Source organism: Cuculus canorus, chromosome 15 (assembly GCF_017976375.1).
Source record: "Cuculus canorus isolate bCucCan1 chromosome 15, bCucCan1.pri, whole genome shotgun sequence".
NCBI lineage: Eukaryota > Metazoa > Chordata > Aves > Cuculiformes > Cuculidae > Cuculus > Cuculus canorus.
Genome location: NC_071415.1, coordinates 9923052 through 9948541, shown reverse-complemented (window position 1 = coordinate 9948541; position 25490 = coordinate 9923052). Strand labels below are relative to the sequence as shown.

The window sequence follows — 25490 nt, the reverse complement described above, 5'->3', positions numbered from 1 at the left end:
GGAATCCAGCTCTGGCATTAACATTTGATGTGGTCACCCTGTGCCTGGGCACGTGTTGGTGCAAACACACCGCTGGCACCACTACACGGCACACGTGTGGTACATGCAACCCTTCTTGCCAGCCGTGTGTTGGTAAGTGTGGCATCCTACACACACAATGTGCACGGCATAGCACGAGGGCTTTCCCCGTGGGTTCACAGCTCATCTCTGCTTTCTGGTGGGGCTGCGGGATTTGGTCTGGCATTGGGTTCCTCCTCACGGCGCTCCCCTTGGCTGCAGTCCTGGTGTCGGGCGGCACGTGCCTTGGGCTCTGCAAAATCATCTGCTCGCTCTCGGTGCCGCAGTTTGGCTTTAGGGACCAAACGGGTCCCTGGGCTTTATCCCAGCCTGTGTTGGCCCGAGGAAGAGGCTGATTCTGCAGGGAATTCCAAGGTTTGGGGAGGTGGCTGGGTCTGGTTTTGGGGTAGTGACAGGACTCTGTGCCATCCCCTCCCGCATCCCGCCGGGGGATGCTCACCGCCATGGTGGCCCTTTCCTACTCCTTCGGAAAAGTCTCTGGGCTGCAGCGGCGCATCCCTTACATTATTCATGCCGCCACAAGCCCCGGCGGTTGGGTTACAGCCGGAGCCCAGCACCGCTCTGCCTAACTCGTGGAGTGCCGTGGGAGGCAGGCGGCAGCTCCCGCCCGGGCTGCGCCAACGCCGCCGTCGCTGCCGCCCCAGCGCCATGCCAAGCGGGGGGCCACCGGCGGCCGAGGGAGCCACGGACGAGCACGTGCCTCGCCAAAGCCTGGCACAGGTAAATACCCTCCTGGGGCAAACTCTAGGGTTAGGAGCCGGACAGTGTGCCGGGAGCCGCCTCGTGCCAGCACGGGGCATCGTCTCGCAGGGCCCCACTGGGGCCAGAGCATGAGCGCCTGCCACTGCCGGGATGGCTGGCAAGAAGGGGGAGCCCAAAAAGGATGCAGAGGCCAAGGGGAAGGGGGGCAAAGGGAGAGGGAAGGATGGCAAGAAGGGCAAGAAGGAGGAACCCAGCGAGTCGGAGGAGACCTCGGACACGGAGCTGCTCAAGGCGGAGGAAGGTGAGGAGACGGAGGCAATAGAGGAGGAGAAAGAAGAGGAGGTTGCAGCTGTGGAGGAGCCCAAGAAGGGGAAGGAGAAGGAGAAAAAGGGAGTTCTCAAAGGGGTGGCGGTGAAGAAGCCGGGCCGGGGGAAGAAGGTGCAGCTGGAGCCAGAGGGAGAGGAGGAGGGCAAGAGCGAAGCTGCACCAACCAAGAAGAACCTAAAGGGCACCTCCAAGCTGGTGATAGGGCTGACCACTGACAAGAAGAAGAAAGGGGCCAAGGCTGCAGAGGCCAAGGGCCAGCCCAAAGTGTCCGCAGAACCCACCCCAGCCGAGGTGGAGGAGGCAGCGGCGCCAAAGGCCCGAGTGAAGAGGAGCTTCCGCAGCACCTCGAAGCTCTTCCTGGGCTTCAGGAAGCTGGGGCTGCGTCGGCCAAAGAAAGGGCAGTTCAAGAACACATCCCGCTTTTTCTGGGGGCTGCAGAAGCATAGCACCAAGAAGAAGAAGAAAAAGAAGAACAAGGCGGTACTCAAGTCCACCTCCAACCTGATGGTTCGCTTCAAGCGCGTGGGCAAGAAGAGGAAGGAGGAGGCCAGCAGCTCCCCGCCGGCGAAGCCATCCTTCCTGTTGCTGCGACGGGGCGGGCAGGTGGCCGAGGACAGTGCATCCCTCTTCCGCCGGCGCCCGGAAAGGAAATTCAAGCCTCGGGCGCAGGTGCTGAGCAAGGCGGCCGCTGCCACGGGCTGGCTGGCCAGGAAGGTTCTCTCCCGCCGCGGGCGTCTGGTGGGGGGCAGCCGAGCAACCGACACAGCCTGGCTTTCCCGTATTGGAGCCAGGAAACTGCCATTCCCTGCAGAAGATGAGATCCTCAGGCATCGGGCCAACATGAAGCGGATTCCCAGCGGCAGGGGGCTGTCGGCCCCTGGCATCGCTCGGCAGGGCAGCGCAGTGCGGCGCTCGTCCCGGCGGCGCTCCCAGCACGCGCCCGCAGAGCTGCCGGTGCCACGCTATGGGTGGGCCGAGGAGGAGGATGGAGCTTACAGCCGCCGACGTGGCCCTGCCGGTGAGGATGGAGCTTATGGCTCCCGGCGTGGCTACGTCAAGAAGGAAGATGGAGCCTACGGCTCTCGGCCTGGCTACACCAAGGAGGAGGATGGACCCTACGGTCCCCAGCATGGCTACGCTGAGGAGGATGGAGCCTATGGCCCCTGGTGTGGCTACAGCGAGGAGGAAGATGGAGCTTGTGGCCCACGGCATGGCTATGCGGAGGAGGAGGAAGGCTACATCCAAAGCCCAGCCTACCCAGCGGGTTACGGCTTCAACGATGCGGTGCCAACCGCCTATGCTGACTACGCTGGCTATGAGGCAGAGGAGGAGTATGGCTACTATGGAGGGGACTGGGAGGAGGGTGACCCGCCGGGGCACCCCTACAGCTATGCAGAACTCGAGGACGAGGGGACGTTCGGCGGTGGGTCTTCCCTTGCCCTCTACGACCCTTACAGCAGCGACCCAGAGTACGTCGAGGAGGCGGCAGAACCCTTCGGCTATGGGGGGGACCCCTACGAGGACTTCGGGGAGCCCCTCGCTGGGGGGTACCCAAGGAGAGAATACCCTGAGCATCACATCCAGTATAGCGAGGGAGGGTGGGCGCAGCACGCGCAGTCCTCCTGCAACCCCTACGCGCTGGGCCTGGAGGGGATCGCCGAGGACGAGGAGCCTGAGGAGTGTGAGGAAGAGGAGGAGGAGGATGGGGAGTACCCCTTCTCCATCCTTAGCGCCTCCTCACTCCGTGGCATGCGGGAGACGCTTTCCTCCAAGCTCTCCCTCAACAGAAAATTCAGGCTTTTCCCCCGGCCCCAAGTCAAGCTTTTTGGCAGGGACCGCCTGGATGTTCCCCTCCTGCCATCCCCTCACCTGCCTGCTGCCCACGATGAGGATGACTACGATGAGTACGAGCCGCGGGTGCCAGCCCCCAGCCCCAAGGCATCCCCGAAGCGCCGGGTTTCGGCAGCGCGGGTGTGCGGGAGCCCCCTGGGGCAGTTCCTCCAGCGCTCTCTCTCACAGTCCCCCGGCCCCCCGCCTCAGGGTGCAAGGGAGATTCGGGACCCCCGCACCCCTCAGCCCTCCTACAGACGCTCCAGCCGCAGGATGACCGGGGTGGAGGGTGCCAGCTTGGGGGGCCGGGACCCCTCACCACGAACATCCCCAGCCAGGGACCCTTCCTCGCTGGCAGGACCCTGGGGGCAGCCCCCTCCCCGAGAGCCGGGGGCTGCGCGGCGGCCGTCGTTCCGGAACCCCTTCACCAATCCTGGGCGCTCCTTGTCACCTCCACCAGCCCGACAGCCCCCTGGCAGCGTGCGCGGAGAAGGGCTGCGACGCTCCCCATCCCTCGGTGCCAGCCTGCGGCGGTTCGGCTCCGAGCCCCCCACCCCGGCGCCTGCTGCTCCCCGCTCTCCGGGGCCACTGGGGAGGCGTTTGGGGGTGCCCGTGGCTGGGAGGCCCCTGTCCCCGCGGCCGTCGCGGCGGAGCAGCCCCCCTGGGCTGCCGCTGCCCCAGGCCTGGCCCCGGCTTCCTGAGCCCCCCACCAAGGCGGTGAAGCCGCTGCAGAGGACCCCCTTCCTGGCACCCTCCTCCCGCCCTGGCAGCCGCCGCCTCAGCCCCCCCAGCCCCTCGTGGGATGCGGAGCTGCCCCCCTGGCAGGATCCCACGCGGGGGCTTGCTGGGGTGCCCCCTCCGTCCAGCCCAGCTCCCAGCACCCCCAAATCCTTCATCCAGCGTATCGGGCAGCCCCTTGCCGGGATGGCCCCGTGCTCGCCCCCAGCGAGGCCGTCTCCAGCCGAAGCAGGGGCTCGCAGCCCCTCGTCAGGGCGCTCTGTGGGTCAATCCCTGGCATCGCTTCTTGTGGGGAGCATGGCCCCTACCGAAGCCCCTCCATCCTCACCGCTCACCCGCCGTCCCTCCTCCCGCTCACCCTCCTTGCCCCGGCACCCATCACGGCGAGACGGGAGCACCCGTAGATCCCCAAGCCCACCATCAGGGCCACGAGGCTGGTCTGATGCTGGGCGCCCCGTCCTCCCTTCTTCTTCACGTGGCAACCGGAGCCCCTCACCACAGCGTTGCTCCACTTTCCCTGCCCCCCGCAGCCAAGCTCCGGGCTCTCCGGCTGCCCTTCGCCGTGGCATTCGTGCCCCAGGGCCGGCAGAGGCCGTCGAGGGCGATGGGGTGGCCGGGGAGGAGGGCGCGGGACGCTACGCTGTGGTGACGCCGCAGGTGCAGAGGTTGGGCTCCTTCCGGCGGGCGTCCCGCATGTACAAGCAGCACTGGTCCACGCAGCACGTCGTGCAGGTGCGGGAGATGCCCGATGCCTGGACGGTCGAGCAGGGTCCCTCCCGGCTGCCCACCCAGCGTGGCCGGCGGTGGGCGAGCCAGCGAGGAGCCAACATCGCCCGATACTTGTGCCAGCGCTTGCCGGGGGGCAGCTGGCAGGACAGGCACCCCTGGGCAGACGGGTACCTGGGCACCAAGCAGCCCTGGCGCACCAAGGTAAGGCCAGCGGGGAGCCTGCCGGGGGTGCCGGCGGTGGGATGGAGCTGAGGGGCTAGCTGGCAGCCGGAGGGAGACAGGGTGGAATGGTGTTTTGAGACAGCTGCCAGCTCACTGAGACACGAAGCCAGTGGAGCTCAGGTGGAGTTGCAGCGCCCAGAGTGAGGGGGAAGTGGTTCTGGGGGCATCGGTTGCCGCTGGGGGTCCTGCGGTGGGAATGGGCTGGAGGGGGGTGGCCATCGCCTGTTGTGTGTTCCCCCCTGTGCGCGGCCCCTCGGGGACACTTGATTCTCGCGTATGGAAATGCTGAGACCCGATCTCCGGCGGGGACGGGCGTGGGTGACACGCTGACCTGGCGGGTGTCTGCTTTCCTGCTCGCCGCCGGGCTGGCTGCCAGCGTGCGCTCCCACGTGCCACCCACCCCACATCGCCTCTGTGCTTAGAGGGCAGCCCCAGCCCCACAGCTCAGCCCCCACCACAGCCCTATTCCATCTTCTCTCTCCAGGGATTCCCGTTGCTCATCCCCATCGCCCATTCCCATCGCTGATCCCCTGCATCCCCCATGCCGTGAACTATAGGATGTTGACGTGGGGGCAGCACAGCCACCTCCTCCTATTCCTGCCTGCACGTGGGGAATGGGGCTCTTCTTCCTGGGACGGTCCCCAGGGACACTTTTCTGTCTCTGTGTCCCATTTCCAGTGCTTCTGCTCTCCCTTGATACGTGACACTTGCTGGTGGACTCGTTTCAGGGCTGTGGGATGCTCGCTCAGGTTCCTGCTGTCACTGGCTGCGGGGCTCCCAGTTTGGGGTCACTGATGGTGGTTTTAGGGTGGTGGTGGTGACCATGTGGGTAATCGGAGGGAGCCAGCGTGGTCCTGCCAATAGAGCTGGGCTGATTTCCTCCGTGCAGATGCAGTCGCTGTGCAGCCTGCCTATTGTGCGGTACCAGGAGCCGAAGGAGGAGGACGGGCTGGAGGACATGACTCAGCTGGAGTGAGTGTCCTTGTCCCCTTCTCCACCCACAGTGACCCTGCACGGCGGGGCCCAATGGGGCTATAACCCCCCGGCCATGCACCCCATGGCTTCTGCTGCTCCCTGCTCCACCCCAACACAGAGTCAGCCCCAACCTCCCGGGACTGGGGATGATGGGGACACACTTGGGGACAACAGACACCTCCTGCCACCCCCTAACGCAGCCTCTGCTCCCTGCCAGGGACCTCCAGGAAGCTGCAGTGCTGAGCAACATCCGGACACGGTTTGAGCGCCAGCTCATCTATGTAAGCTTAGGGGCAAGCAGCACCCTCAAAAGACCCTGGGCATGTGGTGTTCAGAGGGGTCATCACTCTCCAAGCACTCGCAGCCCCAAACCTCACTGTCCTGTAGACCTACATCGGCAGCATCCTGGTGTCAGTGAACCCGTACCGGCTCTACAACATCTACGGGACAGAGCAGGTGCTGCAGTACGAAGGCAGAGCGCTGGGCGAGAACCCGCCGTGAGTACTGAGGTGTTCCCAAATGCTCTGCAAGGACAGAGACACCCCTATCCACCATCACCCACTCCTGGGTCCTACAGCAGCCCTGGACTGGGTGGTCCTGGACCCCTGAGGACCCTCGGTTACAGGAGCAGCCGTATCCGTATGTGGGGGTGTGCGGGATGCAAGGGGGGCCGTGCCAGCAAGCTCTCTGTGCCGGGGCAACTCTGCACCGCACCCCTGACTTCTGCTTCCCCTGCTTGTGCTTCTCTGTAGGCACCTCTTTGCCATCGCGAATGTCGCCTACTCCAAGGTGATGGATGCCAAACACAACCAGTGTATCATCATCAGGTGGGAGATGACGTGCTCCTCCGCGGGATGGTCCCCAATCAGAGATGCCCTAATTGCTGCTTGCCAGGGTGCTGCAACCTGCAGAAAGAATTCTTAAGCACTGGCAGTGGCTGCCCAGGGAGGTGGTTGAGACCCCATCCCAAGAGGTGTTTAAAAGATGGGTAGATTAAGTGCTTAGGGATACGATTTAGTAGTGGACAGATACGGTTGAACTTAATGATCTCAAAGGTCTTTTCCAACCTAATGATTCTATGGCTCAGCACCAATGGGTGCCTCTAGGGATGGGGTGCTGGGTGCATGTGGATGGATGCTCTGTATTTCAGTGGGGAGAGCGGCTCGGGAAAGACTGAAGCCACCAAGCTGATCCTGCGCTACCTGGCAGCCGTCAGCCAGAAACGCAGCACTGCCCCACAGGTAGGGGACAGCCCCACCCCTAACTGCTTGTCCCACCTCCTCACGCTCTTCTCTACTCCCTGCTCACGGCTCCAACACTCTTTCCTTGTCCCCATGCTTCCACCCGGACCATTGCAGATAGAGGTACTATGGGACATGCCTGGGCTGGGATGGTTCAAGGGGACAGAGCATTGTGGTGGTGCCTCTGCCACATCACCCCAGCTGCAGGGGGACAGTGGGGATGGACAGCAGGAGCTCGGTGCATGCACGTGCATGGGGTCTTTGTGCTCTCCTACATCCTTGTGCAGCCCAGCTGTGGTGCATACCTTGAATTTTGGCACCCATGGGTGTCTGCACGGGGGGCAAAGGAGGGTGGGAAGGTGGCAAGGGGATTCCCCTAGTGATGGGGTCAGCCCATGGTGTGTCAGGAGGGCCTGGGCTGACCCTGCGGCTCTCCCCATTGTGGCAGATCCTGGAGGCGACCCCCTTGCTGGAATCCTTCGGCAACGCCAAAACCGTAAGGAACGACAATTCCAGCAGGTTTGGGAAATTTGTGGAAATCTTTCTGGAAGAGTAAGTAACGCTGAGCACCATCTGTGTGCAACCAGACCCCACCCCTGTGTCCTCCTTGCTCCTGCTCCTGCTCCTGCTTTGGAGGTGCCCAATGTGGCCCTCAGCCCTACTGCCGGGCTGCTTCTTGGTTCAGGGGGGAATGTGCACATGGGGATACTTTGGAGGACAAAACTTGGCAGGGCAAAGGCGATCTCACCTGGCTTTGAGCAACCTCATCCAGTGGAAGGTGGCCCTGCCCATGGCAGAGGGATTGGAATAAGATGATCTTTAAGGTCCCTTCCAACTCAAACCATTCTATGATTCTGGGTGCTTGGGTAGGCGCAGGGATGCTGTGCTCTTTGCTGGCATCCTGACTGTTCCCTGTCTCACCCTCTCTCAGCATCACTGATCCCAACGTGGGGTGCCTGAAATCACCCCAGGGTGCAGCAGCTCCAGCCCTTGCTCTGGAACTGGGTGTGAGCACCTCTCCTTGCCCACCCATCCCTGGTGGGAGTCCCTGGGGGTTGGCACCAGCCCCTCGTGTGCTGGGGCAGCGCTGGGGCAGGGGTGGGCACCGGAGCGGGAGGCACAGCCCCTGCCTGCCCCAAGGTTGCCAGCCGGGTGCCTGTTCTCTCCCCCGCAGCGGCTTGATCTGCGGTGCCATAACCTCGCAGTACCTGCTGGAGAAGTCCCGCGTCGTCTTCCAGGTGGGTGACGAGGGGTTCCTAGGCTTTGTCCCCTCTCCACTGCCCTCTCCGCTGCCCCTGTCCCACCTCAGTCTTCTACTCCCCAGGCCAAGAGCGAGCGCAACTACCACATCTTCTACGAGATGCTGGCAGGGCTGCCCACCCAGCAGCGGCAGCGCTACTGCCTGCAGGGCGCCGAGACCTACTACTACCTGAACCAGGTAGCGTTGCCCCCACGCAACCCCCCCAAACCACCTGCTCTTCAGGGCCCTGCCTGATCCTGGGGTGCTAGTGGGTTCCTGGATCCTTCTGGATTCAATGTGCAGATTATAGAGTTCACGAATAGTTTGGGTTGGAAGAGACCTCAAAGCCCACCCAGTTCCATCCCCTGCCATGGGCAGGAGCACCTCCCACTGGACCAGGTTGCTCGAAGTCCCATCCAACCTGGCCTGGGACACCTCCAGGGATGGGACAGCCACAGCCTTTCTGGGCGACCTGGGCCAGGGCCTCACCATGCTCATCATGAACAATTTCTTCCTAATGTCTAGTCTAAATCTTCCCCCTTCCGATTTAAAGCTATTACATTGGATGGGGAGGGTGCTCAGGGCAGGAGTTGGTGCTGCGACCTGGGATGTGCTGAGGGCATTGAGGGGTCCATGCCAGGGCGGAAACTGTGAGATCCCCGGCAAGGATGACGCTGAGGATTTCCGTCGGCTGCTTAACACTATGGAGGTGCTGAGCTTCAGCGTGGAGGAGCAGAACAGCATCTTCCGCATCCTCTCCTCTGTCCTCCACCTGGGCAATGTCTACTTTGAAAAATACGAGGTACCCAAAAAGCAGCCAAACTGTGCTTCTCGGGCCAGATTCAGGATGTGGTGGTTGGTGGTCACCTCAACCCACTGCCTCACCATGTCCCACAGACTGACTGCCAGGAGGTCGCCACGGTGGTGAGCGCCACAGAGATCCGGACAGTGGCTGAGCTGCTGCAGGTGTCCCCCGAGGGCCTGCAGAAAGCCATCACCTTCAAGGTGACGGTGAGTATGGAGGGGGTACAGGGAGCTGGAGGTCCCTCAGGACCACAGCCAGTGCTGCCAAAACTCCATCACGGCGTTGATTTTATGTATGCCCCAACCAGGAAACACTGCGGGAGAAGATTTTTACCCCCCTGACCGTTGAAAGTGCGGTGGATGCCAGGTAGAAGGAAAGGGGAGCTGTGCTGCATGGGGACACTGGGGGGTCTGGACACAGGGATGGGGCAGGATGTGAAATGCTGGGCTGGAAAAGGGGACCGTTGGTCCCCCAGTGCAGATAAGGCTCTCTGGTGACTACAACTGCAGCCTCAGGGGCTGCCCTGTGCATGACGTGAGGATCTGATGCGTGCTGGCCACATCGTGCTGTGCCGTACAGTGTCATGCCGTGCTCTGCCATGCCATGCTGTGCCGTGCTGGAGCTCCAGTGCTCTGCTTGTCTTGCCCCTTCCCAGGGATGCCATTGCCAAGACCCTCTACTCACTGCTCTTTGGCTGGCTCACAGACCGCATCAACAAGCTGGTGTACCCGCGGCAGGAGGCCCTCTCCATAGCCATCCTGGACATCTACGGCTTTGAGGTGAGCAGGATCCATCCTGGCTCCATGACCCTGGCCCCAGTCTCAGGGCTGCAGGGTCTCAGGCTCTGTGGTCCCTTCTTCTTGCAGGACCTCAACTTCAACAGCTTTGAGCAACTGTGCATCAACTATGCCAACGAGTACCTGCAGTCCTTCTTCAACAAGATCGTCTTCCAGGAGGAGCAGGTGGGCCAGGGAGCAGTGCTGGGCTCTGGCCCTGTGCTGAGCATCCCTGTGTAGCCGAGGGTGTGAGGCTGATTGAGTGCCGGCCCTGCAGGAGGAGTACATCCGAGAGCAGATCGAGTGGAAGGAGATCCCCTTCAGTGACAACCAGCCCTGTATCGACCTCATCTCCCAGAAACCCTATGGTATCCTCCGGATCCTCGATGACCAGAGCTGCTTCCCACAGGTGAGGGACTGCCCTGTGCTGAGGTAGTGAGGATGGCAATGTCAGGTGGTCACCTTGGCCAGGATGCCACCATGGCCGAGGGCTGCTCTGCTCCTAGGCTGTCCTGGACAACCTGGAAGACTCTCTGATTTTCTCCAGGCTGGAAAAGCCTTGGGAGTTCCCAGGTCGGTGCCACCAAGAGGATTTGCTTTTGCAGGGATTACTGTCCCGCCCCATAAAGAAGAGAAGGGCTGTTGCACCCTCTCTGCTGGTGGGGAAACTGAGGCACAGATGCCTGTGATAGCACAGCCGCTTTGTGGCACAGCTGAGAGCAGGGTCTAGCCAGTTGTCCAGGCATCCCCACCTCCACGCCTGTGTCCCCGGGGCTGCCAAATTCCCTAGGTTGTTTCTCACCCCTGCATCCATCCCCAGGCCACCGACCACACGTTCCTCCAGAAGTGTCACTACCACCACGGGGCAAACCCACTCTACACCAAGCCAAAGATGCCGCTGCCCGAGTTCACCATCAAGCACTACGCAGGGAAGGTGACCTACCAGGTGCGCAGTGGCCAGGTGCCCAACCTGGGGCTTTGAGGAGGGTTAAAGAGAAGGTTTGTAGGGTTAATCCTGCACCAGAGGATGAGGGGCAGCCCAGGGATTCTGGCTGGGGGTCGGGAGAAGCCCTCCACCCACAATGTCCTGACCTGGAGCTCCCCACCTCCCTTACACAAAGCCACCACACTGCAAGATTTTACTTTTTACCAGGTTCACAAGTTTTTGGATAAAAACTACGACCAGGTGCGGCAGGATGTGCTGGACCTGTTCATCAGCAGCAGGACCAAGGTAGGGCCCTGCCCAGTTCTGGCTCTGCAGAGCTGGAGGGACAGTAGGCATGGGTAATCCCCTTCCATACATGCTTCTCATGTTCCCAATATAGCTGGGAAAGCCCAGGAGCAGAGGACACCTCCACCTCCACCTTGTGCCACTTCCCATGGGGTCCCTTGGGCTTTGACCCCTAAAGCATTGGCACAAATGAGCATGTGGGCTGCTCTTGCATGTCCCCATCCCTATCCCCATGCCTATCTGGGGATTCCAGCCAAAAACAGGGGAGAGGACTCATTCAGCTCAGGGTAAAAAGGCAGTGAGCAGGCTGGGAAGAGGAGTTAGGACAGTTGTGCCACCCTGGCCACCATCCTCCTCCCTAACCCTTCCCATCTCCCCAAGGTGGTGGCCAACCTCTTCTTCGGCCATGCCCAGGTGATAGCCCGACAGAGGAGCCTGATCAGGAGGAGCAGCACCAGGACACGGCGCTACAAGGCCCCCACTGTTGCCGCCCGGTTCCAGCAGTCCCTTCTGGACCTGGTGGAAAAGATGGAGAGGTCAGGGCAGGCAACCAGGCCCTGCACTGGGCTGGTGGCAGCAGGGTGGCAACTGGATCCAAGCCTAGGGTGGCCACCATGGTGCTCTGCACACCAAGGCCAACAGAGTCTCTCCAATGCAGGTGCAACCCCTTCTTCGTGCGCTGCCTCAAGCCCAACAACAAGAAGGTGAGAGCTGGCCAGGTTTTTCCTGCCTGCAGCGATGCCAGTGCTGCTGGTGGGATGATGCTGGAACGTGGTGGGCGCTTGGTGGGCAGGGGTCTGCCAGGACGGCTGCCGAGGCTTCTCCCTTTTTCCGCCCAGGAGCCGGGGCTCTTCGAGGCCGATGTGGTCAGCAGCCAGCTGCGATACTCAGGGATCCTGGAGACCATCCGCATCCGCAAGGAGGGCTTCCCCATCCGTATCCCCTTCCTCGTCTTCATTGACAGGTGCTTGGGGGTGGCAGGTTGGGTACCACCATGCCAGAAAGGGAGACCACAAAGCCTGTGGGTGTCTTGGGGGCAGCTTTTGGCCCGAGGGTCCCTCAGAGTGGGAGCTGGGAAGAAGATGTTTTCCTGGGGGTGGTTTCCATGCCCATGTCCTGGTGGGGTGCCATGCAGTAATGGTATTGTGGGTTCTCCCAGGTACCGCTGCCTCGTCGACATGTGGTCCAGGGTCATTCCCAATGGGGCCAACTGCGTAGAGATGCTGAGGAAGCTCTGCCCCGTCAGCCCCAGCATGTACTACGTTGGCGTCACCAAGGTTCCATCTGGGGCACGGGGACTGGCTCTGGTGATGCCCTGGGGAGGGTGGTTGAGGTGAGGGGTTCATGGCCTCACCTCCCTTCCCAGCTCTTCCTGAAGGAACAGCTGTACCAGGCTTTGGAGAGCAAGCGAGCCCGTGCCCATCACCTGGCTGCACTCACACTCCAGCGCTACGCTCGCACCTTCTTCATCAAGAGGCGCTTCCGCTCCCTGCGCCGAAAGATTGTCCTTCTGCAGAGCCGGGCACGGGGCTACCTGGCCAGGTGGGGTCACAGTGGGGTGGGGGTGGGCACTGATGGGGGGCAGGGGATGATGGATGCTCTCCTGCAGGCAGCGGTACCGGCGCATGCGGCGCACGCTCATCAGGTTCAGGTCGCTGGTGCATATCTATGTGAACCGCCGGCGATACCTCAAGGTGAGCTAGGGGCTGGCACAACTCAGGGGCGTCGTGGGCACCCACTGCCACCCTGCTGAACATTGGTGGTGGGCCTGGGGAGGGTGCAGTGGCATCCTCAGATCCTGAACACCCCTACATCCCATCCCCATCACCTCCTCCACACCCCGTGGGGTGTGGGCTCTGCCTCTTTGGGGTGAAAGCCTAGTGATGCTGGAGGCGCGTGACAGCACCCCAGGAGGATCCCACTGCCTCCAAGTCTCCCTTCATCCTGGCGGGGGCTCAGTGTTGCTGCTCTGCTTGCAGAAGAAGGAGGATGCCCGCCGGCGGGCAGAGGAGGAGAAGGAGAGGATGAAGCAGGTGAGGAGGTGCAGGGATGCTGCGCTGGAGGGAACGTGCATGTGTGATGCATGTGCAACCCATGCTGATGTGCCCTCATCCCTGCCGTGGGCTCGCCCACCCCTACGCTGCCGACCAAGGCACCCATGGGTGCTGGGGCAGGCAGCAGCGTGGTGAGTGGGTGCTTCTCTGTGCTGTGCTGGCAGGAGCTGACGAAGAGGGAGGTGGTGGATGTCACCCATCTGGAGATCCCAGCCGAGCTGATGGGGTTGCTGGAGGCTGCTGCAGGTGAGTTGGGTCTCGCACTACCACCATCCCCGCTCCCAGTCCCTCGTCCCCATCCCGGTGGCTATGCCATAGCTGCCTGCTGTACTGTAGCCGCCCGGGAGGTGAATGCTGGCTGTGTGGTCCTGGTGCCACCCCCGGCGCTGCAGCCCGACTCCCAGCTCACCCTCCCGCTTGACATCAACGACTACCCCATGGCCAAGTACGTGCGGGGTCACTTCCAGGTAAGGTGGGTGCTGCGGCCCCGCAGCGGGGAGCCTGTCCCGGCGGGCAGCTGGCTTTCGGGCAGTCCTTGGTGCCCTGGTCGTGGCTCAGCGGTTAGGTTCAGGGTCCCCGCGGGCAGCTCTGCCCAGCGGCTCCCCACGCCATGCTACCGGGCTCTGCCTCGGCTTCGGCCCCAGGGATGCCATGGGGTGTGAGAGGGGCCGGATCCGGGGTGGCTGCGGTGCTGCGGGGAGCCAGCAGTGCCTTCCCACCCTCCCCGTGGGTTCCTGTTGTCTCCAGAGGCCGGGGGGACCCCGCTGAGGTTATCGGAGAGAGACCGCCCGAGCCCTCCTGGACGCCTGACGTGGGGCGGATTCGGAAACACTGGGGCGGGAGACCAGGTTGCTTTGCTCCTGGGACCCCAGCCCCACTCCCGGTCACATTGCATTCTTTCTTCTCCTTGTCCCCTATTTTTGCCACGTGTTTCCCAGTCCCCAGCATCCCAAATGACAGCACCAGGGCTGCATCATGCTCCCCTCCTCACCAAGGTGCCAGCAGCTCTGGTGCTGCCAGCACAGCCCCATCCCTGACCTGGTACCGGGAGGCTGCCAGCCCCATCCTGCCTCCCAGCCCCCTCGCAGCCCCATAACCCCCATCCAGCATCAACGCCATGCTCAGCACCATGAGGCTACCCCCGGGGGGGGCTGTCCCTGGTAGCCATGGGTGCGGCTGTCATCGCAGGAGCCGGCGTTTGGGATGCTGACAGCCCCACTGACGGCCCCCCTCACCCGCCTGGATGAGGAGCTGTGCCATGAGGCACTCAGCCTCTTCCAGCTGGTACGTGGGATGGTGTGGGATCCCCTACCACGGTCCCCTGCCCGCTCCCTGCATGGGGACGGAGGGAGGACCTCGCTGTCCCTGCGGCAGATCCTGCGGTTCATGGGGGACCCGGGGCTGGGCGGCCCGCAGGAGACCCTCTTTGGCAACTACATCGTGCAGAAGGGGCTGTCGGTGCCAGGGCTGCGGGATGAGCTCTTGGCCCAAGCCGCCAACCAGGTCTGGCGGAACACCAACGTCAACAATGAGGAGCGGGGCTGGCTGCTGCTGGCCACCTGCCTCAGCGCCTTCCCCCCCTCCACCGCCTTCGACAAGTACCTGCTCAAGTGAGCTGGGGCTGGGGATGGGGCTGGGGACCGGGGCTGGCTGGGACCCTTGGGGACAGCCTGGCACACATGCCTGGGGACACTTCTGGGGCTCTCTAATCCATCCTGGCACCTGCTGGGATGCTGCCCAGGTCCCTCCAGGATCCCTCTGGCCAGCCTGGCACATGTGCCCAGATCCCTCCAGGGATGCTCTTATTCCAGTACCTGAAGAGGCTACAAGAAAGCTGGGGAGGGACTTTTTACAAAGGCTTGTAGTGATAAGGATAGGGGCAATGGTTATAAACTGGAGAGGGGCAGATTTAGACTGGACATAAGGAGGAATTTCTTCATGATGAGAGTGGTGAGGCACTGGAACATGTTGCCCAGGGATGTTGTGGCTGCCCCATCCCTGGAGGTGTTCAAGGCCAGGTTGGATGGGGCTTGGAGCCCCTGATCCAGTGGGAGGTGTTCCTGCCCATGGCAGGGTGCTTGGAATTAGATGATCTTTAAGGTCTTTTCCAACCCAAACTATTCTATAATTCCACGATTCCCTCTGTGCTCCCCTGTGCCAGCCCTGCCCACACGCTTGGGCTGCTTCCCAGGTTCCACCTGCACATCCTCACTTCCCTGCAGGTTTGTCTCTGACTATGCCTTTGCTGGCTACAAGCCGGTGTGCCAGCGCAAGCTGATGCACGCCATGGCACGGTCGCAGCTGGGTGCCGCGGCTGCCCGCACCTTCCCGCCCTCGCTGCTGGAGTGGACGGCAAACCGTCGGCAAGCCAGCATGGCACTCGACCTCCACTGCTTCAACGGTGCGGGATGGTGTGGGGCCAGGGCATGACGGTGGCGAGGGTTGGTCCTGGCTTGACCACCCTGCCATTGTTACGGGTGGGAGGGGACCAACAGGACTCACTCCCTGCCCATCCTTCCCCAGGTGACCAGTTTTCCTGCCCCATCCACTCCTGGAGCACAGGCGAGGACCTGGCAGGGGATGTCCTGAAGCACAGGTAGCCACCAGCTCAGCACCCTGCACCCAGTGGGGTGAGCACAGGGCACAGCATCACCCTGGGGCCACTTCGGGTCTGGAGCTGGAATGCCCAGCTCGTGGGCAGGGTGTCCCTGCGGAGCTGTGCTCATCCCCAGTGTCCCACTGTCAGCAGGGGGCTGGTGGAGGGCTGGCGTGGCTGGTCTGTGGCCATGAAGGCAGGTGCCCAGTGGGCCGAGCTGGCCGGCCATGACTATGTCCTGGACCTCATCTCTGACCTCGAGCTGCTCCGCGGCTTCCCCAGGCAGAAGTCCTGCTTCCTCGTCGCGTGGGAAGGGGCAGAGAGCCGCAGCAGGGACAGCCGGGCGTAGGTACCTGGGCAGGGATGGGTGCCCCACCGTGGGGCTGGTGGCGGGGAGCGCCAGCACCAACCTGGATGGGTGCTGACCGGGATGTGGTTTGGGGTGTTGAGGGTGTATGACACCCAGTGGGTGTAGGATGAGCACCTCCTCCCTGCAGGGTGCTGGGACATGGCTTGGATTTGGATGAAGTACCTCCTCCCCCAGCGGTGAAAGCCCCCACACTGCCGTCCACAGAGGCGTACCCCTCTCACGGTAGGGCAGTATCCATCCTGGCCCCCAGAGCCGCTTGCGGGGCCATACTGGTGAGCTCTGCTGTACTTGTGAAGCCCTCCTGCAGCCAACCCACTCTCCACAACTGCCAGCAGATGGGGACTTCGGGGAACCACGCAACCAAAAGGGTCTGGATCGGTACCTGGACAGCCTCTTTGACCCCGTCCTCTCCTACGGCAATGGGGTGAGAGGGGCAGCCCCCTGCCCGGGGCAGAGGGAGACCAGTATCTTGGGGGTGCATGTGGCTTGGTCTCTGTCCCCTGACTCCTCTCCCCTAGGAGCTGGAGAAGCCAGCTGCTGTCTTGCAGAGGATGAAGGGAGGAGGCAACACAGGAGGAGGGGATGGCGGCGGTGATGCCAAGCAGACTGGACCCTTCATGCCTGCCGAGATGCGTCAGCCAAGGGGTAAGTGCCCTGATTACTCCTGCATCCCAGCCCAGCTCCCTGCCTCAGTTTCCCCACCCCATCCCTGGTCCCTTTTGTGGGAGCCACCCCTGGACCCTGCGCCCTACAGCCCTGGGACGAGGCTGCAGTACAACCCTTTGCCGTTGCAGGTGCAGAGCCAGCCCCATCCCCACAGCACCGGGCAGATGCCAACCAGCCACCAGCATCCCCGGTCAGTGATGCTGGGCCGGGGGGGTTGGGTCCTGCCCAGCCTCTGCTGCAGGGCAGCTCTCCCCGGCGTGGGGGCAGCTGGAGAGTGACAGATGCTCATGGCACAGTGTCCCTTGCAGGGCAGAACAGCGGATGGGATGCCGGCCCATGCCCTCCAGCCACGGCCCTACCTGCAGAAAGCCGGTAAGGGGTCCTGGTGCTATGGGGCAGCGATGGGGATGCATAGTCCCAGGCATGAGGGTGATGTCTGGCCCCACCCTGAGCTGTGTGCTTGGCCTCGCAGCAAACGTTGGCCGGCGATGGCCGGGTGAGCTGGTGCGGCATTCCCGGCTCAACTCAGAGCACTTCCCACGGCCCACGCATGACATCCGCAACATCATCCGGCAGTGCCAGCCGGCCCCACGCAGCTCCCAGCCCCTCAGGTACCCAACTCGGCTCCCAGCCAAGCCGTGGGCTTCTCCTGCTTGTGGGTGCGTGTGCCAGCCCTGATGCCAGGGTGCAGGCAATGTGGGGCTGCAGGTGATGCAGGGGATGCAGATTATGGCAGGATGCAGGTGATGCAAGCGTGCAGGCGATGCTGGGGTGTAGGTGATGCTGGGGTGTAGGTGATGCTGGCATGTAGGTGATGCTGGGATGCAGGCAGTGCTGGGGTGCAGGCGATTCTGGGGATGCAGGTGATGCGAGGGTGCAGGCGATAATGGGTGTGTAGGTGATGCCAGGGTGTAGGTGATGTTGGGTGCTGTCTCCGCAGCAAGCTCTTTGGGAAGAAACAGGACCCTCATGAGGAAGCCATGCAGATCCTGAAGGAGCAGCTTTCAGCAGCCCGGGTGCCAGTGGCTGCGGTAGGGATGCAGCTGCCCCCATGTCTCCCATGCTGGGCTGGTGGAGCCACCAGCCCCGACCGCAGCCTGCCCTCTGCCTTGCAGGGGCCCAAGGAGGTGGTGGCTGCGGTGAAGCCAGTCCCCAGCAGCAGGTACCAGCTGCGAGCGCCGATGGGGCGTCTGGCAGCCCCTCAGCCCCCAGGTATCACAGAGCCAAGCTGTGGCACTGGGGGGTTGCAAGATTGAAGTGGGGCACCTTGTCCTCCCCAGCAGCACTGGGTGATGCCTGATGGAGCCATGCATGAGTCCACCTCTGCAGAATCCTCATGAGATTAACCACTGTGCTTGGCTAACCCCTCCCTGCCCCACAGCTGACCCCCGTGCCTCAGTTTCCCCACGTGGACAAGGGGTTTGTGGTGGTCACCCAGGGATGTGCAAGGCTTTCCATCCCTTTGCAGTCTCCGTCTCGCGGGATCTCCCGTCGGAGGCACAGCAGGTCCAGACCCAGCTGCACCGGAGCTGCAGCGAGGACTTCTACACCTACCACAACGTGCCCTGGAAAATATACATCCGCAAGGAGGTGCGGGAGGACAGGGACAGACAAGTCTCAAAGTGCTGCAGGGATAAAAGGGGCTTTCCACTGAGGCGGAGGCCCTGCTGGGTGGGTGATGCCAATGATACCGATGAGCTGGGCTGCTCTCCCTCCTGGCAGGTTTTCTACCCCAAGGACAATATCAACAACCCGCTGCTCCTCGACCTCATCTTCCGGCAGGTAAGGCACCAACCTGGCCCTGGAGCAACCCCTGGGGTCCCGTGTGTCTGTCCTGACTAGGGTGATAGTTTACTCATCGTGCTGTGGCCACCCCATCCTCCCCTGCTGCGCTGCAGTGAAGGGACAGGAGGTATCTCCTCTGGCTGCCCCAGGGAGGGGAGGTCAGGCAGGGCAGAGGGGCTGGGGGACACAGCACTGTCCCCCTAAAATGACTCCACCACTCCTCACCCCCTTTCCTAGATCTTTCACGACACACTCTCTGACACCTGCATCCGGATCAGCCAGGAGGAGCGGCTCCGCTTGAAAACCCTCTTTGGTAACCCTTGCCCACACCTCCATGTCCTGTGGGGGTTCACACCTGGGGGGCCCAAACCTGGGGATCTCCAACACAGCCACCACACTGCCCATCCTCATCTCCTGGGCATCTCCAAGCCACAATCAACTCTGCTTAAAGCTGGGATGGTTTTGCCTCCAAACACAACAAGCACACTATGATTTAGTGCTCCAAAAAGTCATGAGTTGTGTCAGGTCTCAGCCGGGCTTGCTACTTTAGGGGTGCCCTGTGGGGTGGACCTGTCTCACCATCAAGGTCCTGCCAGACTGGGGAAGGGCATGAGCATCCCTGCTCTCACCTTGAACCCTGTGTCCGGATCCTCCCTGAGGAGGGAGAACATCTCTAGAGGGTATTTCTCCCTGCAGCGGAAAACAAGCTGGACTCCTTCAGTCCCGTGGCCACCGAGAGTGTCAAGAGGGAGATCATCGCTGCGGCCCGGGACGGCTGCGAGGTGTATTTCTCACGTCTCTTCCCTGCCACGGTGAGCATCTGGCCATGGGGTGGGCTGGTGTGGGGGCCACGACAGCCCTGTGCTCCCGGCTGAAGCAGCATCCCGTCCCGCAGGGCAGCGTGGGGACGGGCGTGCAGATCCTGGCTGTGTCCCACGCTGGTGTCAAGCTGCTGCGGTTGGTGAAGGGCACCAACGTCCCTGGGGAACAGCTGCGGGTGCTGCGGGCATACAGGTAGGGGCGAGGAGCCCAGGTGGAATGGGTGGGATGGGTGTCGCAGATGCCAGGTGTTTCACCCTCCCTTTCTCCTGCCCCAGCTACGCCGATGTGCTCTTCGTGACCACCCCATCTAGGAACATGCTGGAGTTCAACCTGAGTAGCGAGAAGCTCATCCTGTTCTCTCCCAAAGCCCCCCAGGTCAAAGCCATGGTTGACCACTTCATCACGGAGCTCAGGAAGGTGGGGGGGTGCCCTGGGGCTGGGGGTGGCTGGGGGCACCTCCTGGGGACTGGAATCTGGGGGTGCTGGGTGGGCAGTGGAGGGCACCCTACAACTGGGACCATGCCTAGGGGATGCGAGGAGGTGACACCTCAGGGTGGTTCTGCAGCCGTGGGTTCTTGAAGCACCTCGTGCTGTGGGTTGTGGGGGTGGGGGTGCTCGTGTGTGTGTGCACGGGCTGTGCCAGCCCCACCCCATGCCCAGGACTCCCAGTACGTGGTGGCTGTGAGGAACTACAGCCCAGAGGACAAGGGCCAGCTCAGCTTCCACAAAGGGGACATCATCCACCTGCAGCCACTGGAGCGCCCTGAGAGAGGTGAGGGTCCCCCGCCATGGCCCCTGCTGTGATTCTCTGCCCCATGCCAAATGCACTCGATGTGGGCATGGGGACAGCAGGGCTGATGGCCTCACCAACCCCAAGGTGGCCATGCCCTGGCCTCGCTCCTCATGCCATCCCATGTCTCCATGACACCCCATGTCCCCACAGACCACTACTATGGCTGTGTGGTCCGCAAGAAGGTGATGTACCTGGAGGAGCTGAAGACGGGCACTCAGGATTTTGGTGCGTGGCTTCATGGTGCTGCGCTGTCCCCGTGCATGTCCCCAGTGTGTGTACAGGCTGGGGCACGGGGCTGGATCCTGCCTCTGTCCCCGCCACTAGCAGCATGGTTTGGGTGCTTTCAGCCCCTACCTGATGCAGGAGGATGCTCTCCTGTGGTTCCTACCCTGGGTGGCACCGGGTGCTGCCCCACATCCCATTGTGGTCTCTGGTCTGTGTTGTTACCTCGAGCGCTGCCAAACCACTGCCATTTCACAGAATCATTAAGGTTGGAAAAGACCTCTAAGCTCATCCAGTCCTGCCCAATCCCACCACAGGCACTAAACCCTGTCCCAAAGTGCCACTTCTACACGGTTTTGAACCTTTCCAGGGATGGAGACTCCACCGCTGCCCCAGGCAGCTTCTGCCAATGCTTCCCCACTCTTTCAGTAAAGAAATATTTCCTAATATCCAATCTAAACTTCCTCCGCACAAGAAACAGCCAAACCCCACAGCCAGACTCCCGGAAAAGGCTTGGGAGGGGGGCAGGAGGGAGCAGGCAGAGGCTTTTTGGGGGTGACCCCCAGGGCTGCCAGCTCAAGGCCATCCCCACCGTCTGCCCCGCGCAGGGTGGAAGTTCGGGGCCATCCATGGCAGGTCAGGGCTCTTCCCCATCGAGTACGTCCAGCCTGTCGCAGCCCCTGATTTTGTCCATTTGCCGGTGGAAAAGAAAGAGGAGCCCAAGGACAAGCAGGGCAGGGTGGCAGCTTCGGCAGCCGTGGCTGTAGCTGTGGCTTCTACTGCTGTGGCCCAAGAGCTGGACCGGAAAACCGAGGTGGGTGCTGGCGTGGGGTCAATGCCGGTGCGGTGCTGGCCATGCCTGGTGCTCACCACCCCTTTCCACAGGTGTCCCACACCAGTACCAGCTTCATGGAAGGTCCGGGAGGAGATGGTGGTGAGCAGCCTGGAGATGGTACAGGGCCCTGCCCCATGCTGGCCTTCGCCCAGCGGTATTTCCGTGCCGCGCAGCATGGGACCATGTGAGTGCCCGGTGACAGGACGGGGGCACCTGGTGGCAGAGACACCCATGCCCACCCGCTCCCTTGTCCCTCCCCCAGGGACTCTTGTGGGACAAAGGCCAAGCAGGACATGCCCAGTGTGCTGGAGATGCTGATGTTCACCAAGGTATGGGCAAGCAGGGTTTATCGGGGTGCCCCTGCCCTACTGTCACCTGCGGGTCTCCCTAAGGTCCTAGCATGCTCAAGAGCTCACAAAATGCCACTCCAACCCCCATCCCATCCCTCTGTCTGCTCCCGGGAGCTGACCCTCTCCCCCTCCAGACCCCTATCCAGGAATCTCTCATTGAATTTGTGGATGGTGGCATCAACAAACTGGCTGCTGAGGCTTTCCAAGGTACGTGGAGGGGTACAAGTTCTCTGCCCCATGGCCACCTCCAGCCCCACCCTTGGAGGAGGGAGGTGGCAGGATTGGGATGGCCCAGGGAGGGTTAGATCCTACAGTCCCACTGCCCCATGTGCCCACAAACAGGGGAGCGTGTCCTCAGTGAAGGGATGGGGTGACCGGTGTCACTGTGTGGCTTTGTCATCCCCAGCCGTGATGAAGTTCATGGGTGACCACCCTCTGAGGGGGCAGACAGAGCTGGATGCCATCTGCACCATCCTCAAGGTAAATCCCCCACTGGGGCGGTGAGTCCTGAGGGTGGCCTGGGCAGGAAGGTGGCACCTGGGGACATCCCCAGCCAACTGAGCGAGCTGTGCCTGTCCCTCAGCTGTGTGCAGAGCACGAGGTCCTACGGGATGAGGTGTACTGCCAGATCATCAAACAAGTCACCAACAACACCAGCACCAAGACGTGAGTCCCTGCACCCATGTTATCCACCCCAGGAGAAGCTGGCACTGGGGATACTTGTGTCCACATCTGGGCTGAGCTGCCCCAATACTGGGGGGACACTGAAGACCCCCCACCGCAGTGCTCCCCAGGGTGGTGCGTGTCATTGTGGGCACCCTCGTTCTCCGTGGGGGCTCATCCCTGGCTCTTCCTGGCAGGGACAGCTGCCAGAAGGGCTGGAGGCTGCTCTACATCCTCGCCGCTTACTACAAGTGCTCTGAGGTGCTCAGACCCTTCCTCCTGGCCTTCCTGCAGGATGCCAGCAGGCACCCGGAGCTGCCCTTCCATGGTATGGGCTGTGCACGCCCCAGGGTGCTGGGTTCGTGCTTGGGAAAGGCACTCATGGGCTCTGGAGGCACTTTAGCAGAGCCAGCGTTGCGGCTCAGCACCATCCTTTCCCCCGGTCTCTGTTCCCACCAGGTATTGCCAAAGCCTGCGAGCAAAACCTGCGGAAAACCTTGCAGTTTGGTGGGCGCAGCCTCTTCCCCAGCAGCATGGAGCTCAGGGCCATGGTGGTGAGGCTGGGGGCTCGTGGGGTGCAGGGCGAGGCTGATGCCAGCTTGAGATCCCCCCGAGGGTCTGGATCGCCCCATGAGATCCCCCGCAGCCACTGTCCCGGGGCAGAGCTGATGGCCCCTTGCTGGTACGGGGAGCAGAGCACTCTTTGGAGTCTCCTCTCCAGGGCCATCACTTTTGGGGTACCCTGAGCTTTCAGGAGCCCCCAGCAGGGACACAGCCCCGTGCACGTGGGGCAAGGGGCATGGGGGCTCACTGAGGCAGAATGGGCAAGATGCCAGATGAACTCCATGGGACAATCCCCACAGGATAGCTTGGGGATTTGGGGTGTCCTTTGGGGTTTTGCTGTGCAAAAGACCCCCTGGCACCCCAGTATGTTCCCCTCATGCAGGCTGGACGCAGTGCCAAGCGCCAGCTCTTCCTCCTGCCTGGTGGCATCGAGAGGCACCTCAAGATCAAGACGTGCTCGGTGAGTTGGAGGTGACAAGTGGCTCAGCGCGCGCAGGGCTCATGGTGATCCCCAGGACGTGGGCACCCCAAGGCTTGTGGATGGGCTGCACCCCTCAGCTGTTCCCAAGCTGCGGGACTTTGTTCCCTGGGAAAGCAGCGTGGCAGCATCCCAGCCACCTGTCCCCATGCCCAGGTGGCTCTGGACGTGATCGAGGAGCTGTGCCGCGAGATGGGGCTGCAGCACCCAGAGGCTTTCGACGAGTACATCCTCTTCGTGGTGACCAACAAAGGTGAGAGGCTGGTGGGAACGGTATTGCCATGCTGCTGGTGGGTGTCCCACGTGGTGGCCATGCTCAGGCTCTGGGGACGGTGCAGGACAGAGCGTGAGGCCGCTGACCCACCGGGAATACATCCTGGATGTGGCCACCGAGACGGAGCACCGCGATGCCAGCTACACCTTCTGGTGCCGCCGCGTGGTCTGGAGCCATCCCCTCAAGTTCGACAACGAGCTCTACGTCACCGTGCACTACAACCAGGTCGGGCCACCACACCGGGCTCCCTTGGGGTCACCTCCCTGTGTGACCACCGGTGACCCCCATCCGCAAGCTGTGTCCCTGTCCCCCCCCAGGTTCTCCCTGACTACCTCAAGGGGCTGTTCACCATCCTGCCGCCTGCGAGGCCAGGAGAGCAGCATTTCCCACACGTAGCCAAGCTGGCGGCTCTCCAGCACCGAGCCAAGGACCGGCACCACCTCCCCACTGCGTACGGCCTGGGGCAGGGGGTCGGGGAGGCACATCCCATGGGGTGTGGGACCTGCTGGTTGGCCCTGACCCTGACTTCTGTCTCCCTGCAGGCGGGAGGTGCAGGACTACATCCCCCCTCAGCTCTTCCGCCTGCTGAAGGCCCAATCCTGGCTCCACATGGTGACCCAGCACACGCAGCAAGCCCAGGCGCTCAGCGCCCACCAAGCCAGGGCGCAGTTCCTGGGTAAGTGCGGACACGAGAAGGGGAGATGCTGCTGCCAAGGATGCGATGCTAACGAGAACACAATGCTAATGAGGATGCAATGCTGCTGGGGATGCGATGCTGATTTTGTCCTCCTAACGAGGACACAATGCTAATGAGGATGCCGTGCTGCTGGGTGGCTCCTCCGCAGGGAGGCTGGGACAGGCAGACCCTGGCGCCGTGCGGAGCTTGGGGTGCCAGGGGCCAGCAGGATGCAGCACACGGGGGGCAGGACCACAGCAGCACAGCAGGGTGGTCCCAGGCCCCCCCATTCAGCCACCGCTTTCCCAGCAAACTGCAACGAGGCCCCTTGGCTGCTCCTTTGCCCAATCCTGCTCCTGGTCCACAGCCAGAATTGGTGCAAGGCTCTGGGAGCTGACCCAGCTCCTGCCGGGCATGGGGCTGGCTGGGACCCTTGGCAGAGCCCCCCCAGGACCTGGGCAGGAGGGGGTGACAGAGGGCGCTGAGACCCTATCCTTCACCCCACAGGGCTGCTGAGTGCCTACCCCATGTTCGGCTCGTCCTTCTTCTACATCCAGAGCTGCAGCAACAACGCCATCGTCTCCCCCTGCATCCTGGCCGTCAACCAGAATGGCCTCAACTTCCTCAGCAAGGAGACCCACGTAGGTGGGGGGGGTTGTGGAGGGCAAGGGGTCCTGTGAGCACCACTCCGGTGGAGGAATCCATGCCCCCGGGCTCCTGCTGCAGGGACAGAGCCAGGCGGGTGGCACTGTGGGATGGGAAGGCGGGTGGGATGTCCCTCTCCGAAGGGGAAAGGGTTTGGTCCCAGCAGGTCTGCCTGCCCGCGTAGGGGCTGCAACGCTGGCATCCTCCATCCCACCCCCATCTGCACCCACTCCTCGCTCCCCTCGGTGTGGGGTGCCCGGGGCGCGTAGTCCACCCTCCCTTGTCCATCCAGGAGCCCATCGCCAAGTTCTCGCTGAAGGAGATCCAATCCACACGGACACAGAGGCCAACAGCGGGATCCAGCTCCCCCTACGTGGAGATCACGCTGGGCGACCTCCTGGCGCAGGGCATCACCCAGCTGCAGCTGGAGCAGGTAGGGACACTCGGGGGCTCCGGGGGTCCCTGCCGGGGCTGCCACGGCCACCCACAGCGTGTCCCCTCTGGCAGGGCCTGGAGCTGTGCCGCGTGGTGGCCGCGCACATGGAGAGGCTGCTGGGTGCCCGCGAGAAGAGGCTGACGCTGCCGCCCAGCGAGATCACGCTGCTCTGAGCCCCCACGGACACCGGCGACAGAGGCTGCGTCGATGCTGGGGTGTCCCCGGCCTGGCTGCTGTCCCCCCCGTCCCCTCTGCGCTGCTCACACCTTGCTGTTGTTCTTGGGGTTTTATACATGGCCGCGAGCCTGGCCTGACTCCGTGTCAATGGTTTTGTGCTGCCAGGGGTGTGGCCCCCTGTGCCTCAGTT

General features: G+C 62.6%; 1 protein-coding gene across 1 annotated transcript; it reads left to right on the top strand.

Annotated features, from left to right (window-relative positions):
- The first annotated feature begins 1254 nt into the window (after window positions 1-1254).
- On the top strand, window positions 1255-25427 carry MYO15A (myosin XVA). Its single transcript, XM_054081044.1, has 63 exons — window positions 1255-4605; window positions 5516-5598; window positions 5819-5882; window positions 5989-6098; window positions 6354-6428; window positions 6752-6842; window positions 7291-7394; window positions 8017-8080; window positions 8167-8280; window positions 8723-8884; window positions 8980-9093; window positions 9195-9253; window positions 9543-9666; window positions 9754-9849; window positions 9941-10072; window positions 10484-10609; window positions 10817-10894; window positions 11276-11430; window positions 11553-11598; window positions 11734-11858; window positions 12054-12171; window positions 12261-12436; window positions 12504-12588; window positions 12874-12927; window positions 13113-13194; window positions 13285-13415; window positions 14137-14232; window positions 14323-14558; window positions 15171-15349; window positions 15472-15544; window positions 15695-15889; window positions 16042-16136; window positions 16250-16338; window positions 16433-16559; window positions 16709-16770; window positions 16889-16952; window positions 17053-17191; window positions 17521-17611; window positions 17696-17792; window positions 18049-18170; window positions 18303-18362; window positions 18603-18678; window positions 19062-19177; window positions 19261-19379; window positions 19463-19604; window positions 19848-19959; window positions 20131-20205; window positions 20811-21016; window positions 21088-21221; window positions 21300-21366; window positions 21522-21594; window positions 21794-21867; window positions 21971-22053; window positions 22248-22378; window positions 22510-22604; window positions 22997-23074; window positions 23249-23345; window positions 23431-23591; window positions 23684-23817; window positions 23909-24042; window positions 24550-24683; window positions 24980-25120; window positions 25195-25427. The coding sequence occupies exons 1-63, from the start codon at window positions 1612-1614 to the stop codon at window positions 25294-25296; spliced, it is 9771 nt and encodes a 3256-aa protein (XP_053937019.1). The 5' UTR covers window positions 1255-1611; the 3' UTR covers window positions 25297-25427.
- The last annotated feature ends 63 nt before the right edge of the window (window positions 25428-25490 follow it).

What these genes read in the sequence shown, in the direction of transcription:
- MYO15A (XM_054081044.1), top strand. Translation starts at nt 1,612, where the DNA reads ATGGTTCGCTTCAAGCGCGTGGGCAAGAAGAGGAAGGAGGAGGCCAGC. An exon ending in TCGACCTCATCTTCCGGCAG is followed by an intron (nt 18,363 to 18,602) that starts GTAAGGCACCAA and finishes CCCCTTTCCTAG; the next exon opens with ATCTTTCACGACACACTCTC. An exon ending in CACGTCTCTTCCCTGCCACG is followed by an intron (nt 19,178 to 19,260) that starts GTGAGCATCTGG and finishes CCCGTCCCGCAG; the next exon opens with GGCAGCGTGGGGACGGGCGT.